The sequence below is a fragment of the Oncorhynchus mykiss genome, chromosome 19 (assembly GCF_057628025.1).
Source record: "Oncorhynchus mykiss isolate SJ-2025 chromosome 19, ASM5762802v1, whole genome shotgun sequence".
Taxonomy (NCBI): domain Eukaryota; kingdom Metazoa; phylum Chordata; class Actinopteri; order Salmoniformes; family Salmonidae; genus Oncorhynchus; species Oncorhynchus mykiss.
Genome location: NC_143040.1, coordinates 14,432,925 through 14,443,661, shown reverse-complemented (window position 1 = coordinate 14,443,661; position 10,737 = coordinate 14,432,925). Strand labels below are relative to the sequence as shown.

Sequence of the window (10,737 nt, the reverse complement as noted above, 5' to 3'; positions counted from 1 at the left end):
GTTTAACATCCCATCCCGAAAGACAGCACCATTCGTAGGGCAATATCCCCTCTACTGCCCTGGGGATCTCCTTAGACCAGAGGGGGGTGCTCTCTACTGGCTTTACATCACCACTGCCAGCAGCACCTGGTCTCCCATCCAGGAACCATCCCTGCTTAGCTTCAGAGGCAAACCAGCAATGGGATGCTGCTGGTATCAAGCTGAAGGCATGAATCAAATGGTTGTTTACTGAAACTCCCCAAGTCTTTCCAATCAATGTAATACATGTTAAACAATAGCCTGCCTTTCTGTGGTCAACTAGATGATAATTGTAAACACTGTTGTGATTTGAGACAAGCTTGGGGACTCGTCTTTAAAAATCGTAAATCCTATGTGAAATCCGTATTACATACCTGAACAATTGCTGTTCTTGAGTGGTAAAAATACCGTAAATCCTATGTGAATGCAGTTCTACACATCAAAACCATTGTTGTCATTGTGGAGCACTCCTCTACAGTAGGTGGCGGTGTTGTACTTTCAATTGAATTGCACGGTCCAGTTTATGATTACATTACTGTGAAGATGACGAAAAAACAGCTACTTACAAACAAAGCAAGCTAGCGATGTTTAGTTTGTGATATGCTTGTATACATTTTACTAGCTAGATAAATAATTGTGAATTATCATAATATAGAAAAACAAAAATACTGTTACATTGAAAAGGGGCCAAAAGCGTCGGGGCACAATGTCGGGTTCCGTTGCCGATTTCCAGGCGCAGATAGCCTCGATCATGGAGGTGCTAGCCAACGCGGCTGTAGCCGAAATCTGCAAAGTTGTTGACGATGGTTATGCGGTTGTACATCTGGAGATGACTCAAAGCCACAAGGAGAACGAATTTCTCCGGAGGAAAATGAAATTGATGGAACTTCAGGTCGCCAGGTTTCGAGCAGAGAGAACAAAGTCTTCAGAGGGGTCCGTCCACAATCGCTTTCATGGAATACGCCTCCTAAACAGACACAACCATCGAGAAACTGCAACGACAGGTTGGTGATACAAAATTATACAGTGTGCACATACATTATGATCATTTTCAGTTTGACCCCATCCATCAATGGTGTTTCATAAAGTAGAAATCAAGCATAATACGGCTGTGATGTATGCATGTCAATACAGTTAGGGATGTATTATTGACATTAGCCCTATATGCGTTATGCATACATCCAGGATGTATACAGTTAGTGGCCAGTTTATTAGGTACATCCATCTAGTACCGGGTCAGACCCCCCTTTGCCTCCAGAACAGCCAGAATTCTCTGGTGCATGGAAACGTACCTCAATTAGTATCAAGGGACCTAACATATGCCAGGAATCATTCCCCACACCATTACACTACCACCACAAGCCTGTACTGTTGACACCAGGCAGGATGCGCCATGGCCTCATGTTGCTTACTTTAGACAACTGTCGTGCGCGAAAAGCCCAGGACCAGCCGCTTATGAGATACTGGAACCGACACGCCTTGCACCAACAATCATACCACGCTCAAAGTTGCTTAGGTCATTTCGGTCGTTTTGCCCATTCTAACATTCAGTCGAACAGTAAATTAATCCCTCGATGCCTGTCTGCCTGCTTTATACAGCAAGTCACAGCCACCTGACTAGCTGTCTGTAGGAGCGAACCATTTTCGTGAACGGAGCGGTGTACATAGTAAACTAGCCACTGAGAGTATATTGTACTGTCAACACAGCTAGTATTCCTCTAGCTCTATACACACATTACACACGTCATGGACGTATTATGCTTGTTTTGTTCTTTGTAAAACACCATTGATGGATGGGATCAAATGAACCCCATTTATTTCCAGGACCTACTTGGCAAAGCAGAGCCAGACTTTCCAACAGGAGTTTTGGGAACAGCAGCATTCAAAGAGACAGACAGCCCATAGACGTGGACCAAGACGATGTCTCTCCATCAAAGCATATGGATGCTACAAATGATGAGGTAAGTTCCAATTTCATGCTGTCACAGAGTTATGTCTGTTTTAGTCTCGGACACCAGACACTTCCTTCCACCTGGGGATGAGGTTATGTCTGTATAGGCGTATATATACCAGCACATTATAACTAGTGTAGTTTAAATTGAGTAAAGTAACAGTCCCTATACTTTCAATGCATTTTTGCACTAAAAGTTTGTAAAGGCATGTGTAACATACAGACGGTGGAGTTTACCCTCCACTACACCACTGATTATAAGACAATAACAACAAGGCAACTACTATGAATTTCACTTAATCCCATGTCATGCCCATATCTCCATTCAGTAGATAGTGTATGCTCTGTCTCACTCACTCATCTCTCCCGCTTAACCCCATCAGCAGTCAGCAGAGACAGAGGAAGGGGAACCAGACCTGCTGATCATCAAGGTGGAGGGAGAAGCAGATGACCAGGACTCTAGGATCAGCCACCCAGCTAGAACAGTGGAGGGCAGCAGAGAACTAACCACCCAACCGGCTGCAGCCACCACAGAGGACACCGCCTTCCAGTCCAGTGGCCCCAGAGACAACAACAACTACATCAACACCGGTATGGAGGTCAGTGGATCTGACGCCGTCCTCCTCCAGTCAGAAACAGGGAATGTGAACCAGGGACCCCAGCAACACACAGGATTTGAACCGAAAGCCGAGAGACTGAGTCTGGACACAAAGTGTGATATGGACGGGGACCTCACTCTCCTAAGAGATTCTTTAAACCAGGTGTGGAGAGAGGTAGTAGGGACGGATGATGGCGCCTCTGCTGCTCACACTAAAGTAATGGACCTAGGGAGTGGCCCAGTGGGCCCAGAAACACAGAATAGATCGGCCACAGAAATGAGAAGTATAGGGTTAGAAAACCACAGGTTTTCCCCCAAGTCATTCCATTCTTCATCAGAACATGTGATAGTGATTGACTCTGTATCCAGTGGGCAGCAGGTAGATAGAGATTTCGAGTGGTGTCAGGTGGGTACAGCTACTACACCACAGGACAATGGGACTGGAAATAAGCAGGGAGTGGGAGGGTTTAACAGAAACACACCAATGAATCACCACGATTCGATGAGAGACAACACAACGCAATTGGTTTCACCTGGCTTCCGGACCTCTGAGATAAATACAGGCATGCATGTTGGCACAGGTGAGGCCAACAAAGATAGTTGGTGCTCATTGGCAAGCCTCCAGAGACACTCTGAAATACCAGGAAGAAGAGCTCAACAACCAGCTCATACCTCACTTCCTGATTGCCATTTTAGACCGAGCGCCACAACTTCCTCCCACTCGAGTAATCTCGCCATAGACGTTAGACCTGGTACCGTAGAACGACCGTATGGTTGCCCGAGCTGCAATAAGAAGTTTGTCCACGAGAGTGACTTGCGGCAGCACGCTGTCATCCACACCAGAAAGCGGCCGTTCGCCTGCACCTTGTGTGAGAAGAGATTTGTGTCCCGCGCCAAGCTCCAAATGCACCTAAACGTCCACACTGGGGAGAAGCCCTTCAGTTGTGCACATTGCGGACGCAGGTTCTCCCACTCCAGCAATCTGAAAAGACATCAGAAGCTTCATCATTGATAACTGACATTGAACAAGAGATTCCTATTGAAAAAAGCTGTTATAGAAATATCATGAGTTCAAACGTCATTGGTTCTAACATAGTCGTATGTCTGCAGGATGTTTGCCCTGGTCTCATACGTCTACAATACAATGTGGTTCATATTTACATTATCTACAAAGACTGTTACGTTTTCTTGGCTTCTTTAAGGCCAACAGCATCACTCACATTGACTGTTAAGGTTGATCATGGTTCAATATAGCTGCCTCAGACTAAAGTTATAGCAGCTACTGAAATTGTACTGTCCATATGTACCAATTTGACCAATGGCTATTGCTGTTTGTTTGTCAATTCCTATAATTCCATCAATAAATCATATTTTTCAAAGAATTCCGTGGTGCTTCTTGACTCAGTATAGTTTGATCCTGAATGTAGATTGACACTATATAGATTGACCACAGCTAGCACATAATGTTCTGAGAACCATATGTTTCTTAGATGGGAATTTCAGCGTAACGTTTCCAACAGGTTTCCTAAAACGTTCCATAAAAACCACAAGAAAACATTTAGTAACGTTCTAAGAATGTTATTTAAAAACATGCATTCCTTTCTTAGCATCAGCCTAACTCTATCCTCTATCTGGTTAAGTGTGTTCAGATGTGTTGGCCGTTCCCACTTATTGGCCACAACAGATCTTAATGAGTGCTTGTTTCCTTTTGAAAGGGTTCTGTTTGAAAAGGCTAAAATTAATGGCTTTGTATAAGTTAAAAAATGAACATGGCGTGTTAGCTCCATCATGGTGGCACAGTGAACTAATTTCATGGATAGAGAACAGAAGATCATAGTTTAGAATCTCACTGATGCCGTGCCATAATAAAAAAAAGAAATGTGTTTGCATGTGTCCCATCTGTGCTTGGAGTTCAAAACATTTAACCCAAACTAAGCCAGCAGTGTTATGAAAGTCTTATTGAAACATTCTCAGAACGTTACTTAATTACCTTAAAAAAAACTATGATTTCTGTTCTCAGAACGTTAATAAAACCTCCCAGTAAAACTTTCATGGAACCACAGTAAAACATTTTTAGAATCTCCCAGAACAAGCAAAATGTTCACTACTGTTTTTAGAACATTTAAAAGACATTAAGCTTTACCAGTCAGGAAACATATGACTTTGTTTCCAGAACCAATGGGAAACCAAAAACTTAGGTTCCTACAATTTCCAAAGAACCAATTGTGCTAGTTGGGTCTGATTCATGCAGTCTCCTCTGAACAGTTGATGTTGAGATGTGTCTGTTACTTGAACTCTGTGAAGCGTTTATTTGGGCTGCAATTTCTGAGGCTGGTAACTCTAACTTTAATGGGGTGGCAGGTAGCCTAGTGGTTAGAGTGTTGGTGACCGAAAGGTTGCAAGATCGAATACCCGAGCTGACAAGGTACAAATCTGTCGTTCTGCCCCTGAACAAGGCAGTTAATCCACGGTTCCTAGGCCGTCATTGAAAATAAGAATTTGTTCTTAAACTGACTTGCCTAGTTAAATAAAGGTTAAAAATGTAATAAATGTATCCCCTACAGCAGAGGTAACTCTGGGTCTTCCTTTCCTGTGGCGGTCATCATGAGAGCCAGTTTCATCATAGTGCTTGATGGTTTTTGCGACTGCACAGAAAGTAAAAAAGTTTTTGAAATGTTCCGGAATGACTGACCTTCATGCCTTAAAGTAATGATGGACTGTTGTTTCTCTTTGCTATTTTGAGCTGTTCTTGCCATAATATGGACCTATTTGGTAAAATACAATCTCCTGTATACCAGCCCTACCTTGTCACAACACAACTGATTGGCTCAAATGCATTAAGAAGGAAATAAATTCCACAAATATACTTTTAACAAGGCACACCTGTTAATTGAAATGCATACCAGGTGACATGAAGCTGGTTGAGAGAATGCCAAGAGTGTGCAAAGCTGTCATCAAGGCAAACAGTGGCTACTTTGAAGAATCTGAAATATACAATATATTTATAGACTTTTTTGGTTACTACATGATTCCATATGTGTTATTTCATAGTTATGTCTTCACTATTATTCTACAATGTAGAAAATAGTAAAAAATTAAGAAAATCCATTGAATGAGTAGGTCTGTCCAAACTTTTGACTGATTCTGAATATATACCCAATATAGATTGATCCTAAACATATTGTCCCTAAATATACAGTATATGGACCCTAAATATAGATTGACCCTAAATATATATTGCCACTATATAGATTGGCCCTAAATATACAGTATATTGACCATAAATATAGGTTGACCCTATATAGCCATCAGGTAGAACAGAAAACCAGCAGGCTCCGGACCTCATAGGGTAAGATTTGAATACCCCTCCTATATTGATTGACCCTAAATATATATTGACCCTATATAGATTGACGCTAAATATACAGGTAACTACCAAAATAATGAAAACAAATTAGGGATACAAAGTATATTGAAAGTAGGTGCTTCCACACAGGTGTGGTTCCTGAGTTAATTAATCAATTATTATCCCATCATGCTTAGGGTCATGAATAAAAATGCTGGGTAGGCCATTATTTTGTCGACAAAGGCTATAGGATGACAATTCCCCCATCCATAGGGCACCAGTGGTCACTGAATGGTTTAATGGGCATGAAAACGATGTCAACCATATGCCATGACCGTCTTAGTCACCAGATCTCAATCCAATTGAACACTTTTTTGAAGTGTTTTCCACGACCACCAACAAAGCACAAAATGATGGAATTTCTCGTGGAAGATCGGCGTCACAGCCCTCTAATAGAGTTCCAGACACTTGTAGAATCTATGCCACGGTGCATTGAAGCAGTTCTGGCTCGTTGTGGCCCAACACCCTATTAAATCACTTTGTTGGTGTTTCCTTTATTTTGGTAGGTATCTATGTTCTCACCTCAAGCAGGAAAGGTCATTTTCCTTTCAAAAGTACAGGGAATTATCGATCAATCAAATGTACTTATAAAGCCCTTTTTACATCAGCAGATGTCACAAAGTGCCTATATAGAAACCCAGCCTAAAACCCCAACGAGCACGCAATGCAGATGTAGAAGCACGGTGGCTAGGAAAAACTCCCTAGGAAGGCAGGAAAAACCTAGAGAGGAACCAGGATCTGAGGGGTGGCCAGTCCTCTTGCTGTGCCCGGTGGAGATTATAGAGTACATGGTCATGAAGGCCAGATCGTTGTTAAAGATGTTCAAACGTTCATAGATGACCAGCAGGGTCAAATAATAATCAGAGTGTCTATAGAGGTTGCAACAGGTCAGCACCTCAGGAGTAAATGTCAGTTAGCTTTTCATAGCAAAGTATTCAAAGGTAGAGAGTAGAGACAGCAGGTGCGGTAGAGAGAGGTTTTGAGGAGAAAGAAATTTCAGATTTTCTGTGTCAATGAGTTAAGTCAGTACAACTATAATAGCCGAGTTATAATAGATGGGTTTGTTTGAGAGCTTTGTACAGCTCATGCCCGTCAATTTAATTCCCCCCGCCTCTTTTTTAGGCCAAATCTGCTGTGGAAGAGGGAGATGGGGAGGGGGAATAGAGTCTGGACAGACAGAGAAGTGTCCCCCTGACACTCAAAATGCAGAGCAAGGGAGAACTGTAGGATCCAGGTCCAAGTCGCCCGATTTCAACAGACTGTCCACCCGAGTGTTACTTTCCACCAGGTTCCCCAAAGAGGGAAGCAAGCCCCGTTCCCGAATATCAACAGGGGCTCTACTACTTCATCGAAATGCATCCACAACAGCTAACGCCTTGCTCGGGCAAGAGGAAGCTCCAGTGCAACTTCATACTACTCCACCAGGTGTAATGATGGTCAGGGCCAGGAGTTTTTCCTCACCACATGACCAGAGCAGGGGAAAACTCCTGGCCCTAGTTGTAAGGGCTCCACACTACTGGGGGTTTCATATGAAAGCTTGAATCCATGTGTTTTTAACAGTTTAATTGGTTTCCCCATTGAATGCTTCCCTCTGTGTGTAGTGGTTGTGTTTTCAGTTCAACTGTCTTGATGCTTGGTCCAGAGTGGACTGATAATGTATACGTTATAACAAGTTAAGATTTTGAACATTCTTATGAAATTGTATCGTTTCCAGGGATGTACCAAAGAACAGCAATTAACAATTTATTTCCATTTTCTCTTTCGACAAGATATAGTAGATTGACAATCAGATTAATAGGCTGTAAAGATGTGGATTAAATTCATATCTAGGCTAGTCTGTCATACTGTTGTAAATCGTTTGTTGTTTATTTCTATTAGAAATACCCCAAATAGTGAAATTCTTTATTTAAAAAAAATAATGAAATATTGTTTTCACCAGAGAACATGTTGTTTATTACGTAGGTACAACATTGTTGTGCCGCACTCCTGTACAGTAGGTGGCGGTGTTCAACTTTAAATTCTACAGTCCACGTATGATTACATTACTGTGACGTGAGGAAATAAAATAAAACATCTCACCAGCTAGCTACAAACAAAGCTAGCTGCAAATTGACGTTAAGTTTCTGTTATGATTATTTGTTTTAATAGATTGGTAGATAACTGTAGATCATCATAATATATAAAACGCAAATACTGTTACATTGAAAAGGGGCAAAAAGAGTCGGGGGACAATGTCGGGTTCCGTGGTCGAGTTCCAGGCGCAGATAGCCTCAATCATGGAGGTGCTAGCCAACGCGGCTGTAGCCGAAATCTGCAAAGTTGTTGACGATGGCTATGCTGTTGTGCACCTGAAAATGTCCCAAAGCCACAAGGAGAACGAATTTCTCCGTAGGAAAATGAAATTGATGGAACTTCAGATCACCAGATTTCGAGCGGAGAGAACAAAGTTTTCAGAGGGGTCCGTCCACAATCGCTTTCATGGAATACGCCTCCTAAACAGACACAACCATCGTGAGATTACAACAACAGGTTGGTGACGATGATGAATTTGACAGTGCACATAGTTTAGTTTTAATCTTCAGTTTGACCCCATCCATCAATTGTGTTTTACAAAGTTTAAAGCAAGTATAATACTTCCATGATTTATGTAATGTCAAAATATTTTAGGGCCCAGCTGTATTATTGACATTCCATATATGACGTATCATGCTTACTTTGTACTGTCAACACAGCTAGGATCCCTCTAGCTCTATATACACATTACATGCACTACCGTTCAAAAGTTCGGGGTCACTTAGAAATGTCCTTGTTTTTGAAAGAAAAGCACACTTTGTCCATTAAAATAACATAACATTGATCAGAAATACAGTGTAGACATTGTCAATGTTGTAAATTACTATTGTAGCTGGAAACTGCTGATTTAAAAAATATATCTATTTTATTATTGCATTTTCCAATTAAGAACATTTAAAACAAAAATTAAATCATCTATCAAACTGTTCAACCATGAGGGAGAGGGACCATTGTCAAATCTCTGAGCTAGACATCTAGACTGCAGTCCAATTGTACATTCTGAAATTGGGGAGGTTTAAGCCTCCTTGGCCGTAATCAAGGGTCAGTTTATCCAGGCCAACCCTTGGGGTTTTGCCGTGACAGATAAACCGTCTGGTCAGCTTGTCGAGAGAGAAAAAGAATGCTGTGGGCACAGGGATAGGGAAAGATTGAAACAAATATAGAAATCTGGGCAGGACATTCATTTGAATTACATTGATTCTACCCAGTAGAGTGAGAGGCAAGTCCATCCATTTACACAGGTCACCCTCCACCTTATGCAACAAGCTGGCCAGATTGAGTTTATAGAGGTTGTTCAGATTACCATCCACCATTATGCCCAAATATGTCAAGCCCATAGGCAACCATCTAAAAGGTAACTGATGCTTGATGGTATGATGGTCAAAGACAGACAAAGGTAAGATTTAACTTTTATCAAAATTGACCTTATATCCAGAGAAAGAACTATAACGCTGTAATATGTTCTGTAAGTGAGAGAGGGAGTGTTCTGGCTTCGTTAGAAATAAGACAAGGTCATCCGCAAAGAGTGATAACTTATGGGTATGGGGGCCCACCTCAAAGCCATGTATGTCAGGGCACATTCTAATAGCCTCAGCCAATGATTCGATGGCGAGGGCGAAGAGGTGGGTTCCTTGATTTTAACTGGTGGCTTTATTCTGTAGTTTTAGTCAGAATTATCACCTTCCGTGAGAACTATAAAGTAAATGAAAATACAGTTAAACACACTCTTACAACCTTCTTATCTTACGAGTGACTTATTAGCTTGGTATAACTCTGAAGTGCTGACATACATAAACAGTTTAGCCGGAGCTTTAACAGTATCATATTAAACACATGAATAAAGGAAAAACACCTCATTGGCTGCTTATTACAGAAGGGAGGAAATCAAACTTCACACTTATTATTCCTGGCATGAATTCACACTTCATCCTTAATTATTATAGCGTTACCATCCTAACATACACACTACATCCTTAATTATTATAACGTTACCATCCTAACATACACACTTCATCCTTAATTATTATAACGTTACCATCCTAACATACACACTACATCCTTAATTAATATAGCATTACCATCCTAACATACACACTTCATCCTTAGTTATTATAACGTTACCATCCTAACATTCACACTTCATCCTTAGTTATTATAACGTTACCATCCTAACATTGACACTTCATCCTTAATTATTATAACGTTACCATCCTGACATACACACTACATCCTTAGTTATTATAACGTTACCATCCTAACATACACACTTCATCCTTAATTATTATAACGTTACCATCCTAACATACACACTACATCCTTAGTTATTATAACGTTACCATCCTAACATACACACTTCAACCTTTACGAACTACACCCGATGACATGAAAACTTAGCTAACACAGCGCGGGATTGCCTTCCCTCCGAAGGTGTGTTGCTACAATAATGTTCCCCATTACAACAGTTATTAGCTACGTAGTTACAATGTCTATTTACAAACACGGTACCTAAAACACATTTTTCCAAGACGCGAAAGAGATATGGCCATTCAACCCTATCAAAGGCCTTTTCAGCGTCGAGGGAGACTGCGACACTAGGTATTTTGTTTTTGTTAGCAAGGTGAATTATATCAAAAGAACCTTCTGACATTATTGGAGGACAATCTATTAATTATGGAGCCAGTCTGATCTGGG

The 10,737-nt window shown here is 41.2% G+C and overlaps 1 protein-coding gene across 3 annotated transcripts in view; it reads left to right on the top strand.

Annotated features, from left to right (window-relative positions):
- The first annotated feature begins 536 nt into the window (after positions 1 to 536).
- Positions 537 to 10,737, top strand: part of LOC118936484 (uncharacterized) — a 32,854-nt gene continuing 22,653 nt past the window's right edge. For 2 of the 3 annotated variants that reach the window (XM_090210192.1, XM_090210191.1), the window contains exon 1: positions 7,906 to 8,502. In XM_090210192.1, the coding sequence (XP_090066318.1) occupies positions 8,205 to 8,502 (298 nt within the window). In that variant the 5' untranslated portion in view covers positions 7,906 to 8,204. Of the gene's footprint in view, positions 1,023 to 1,842; positions 1,980 to 2,352; positions 2,569 to 7,905; positions 8,503 to 10,737 lie in introns of those variants that run through there. The other variant, XM_090210193.1, reaches the window with a different exon arrangement.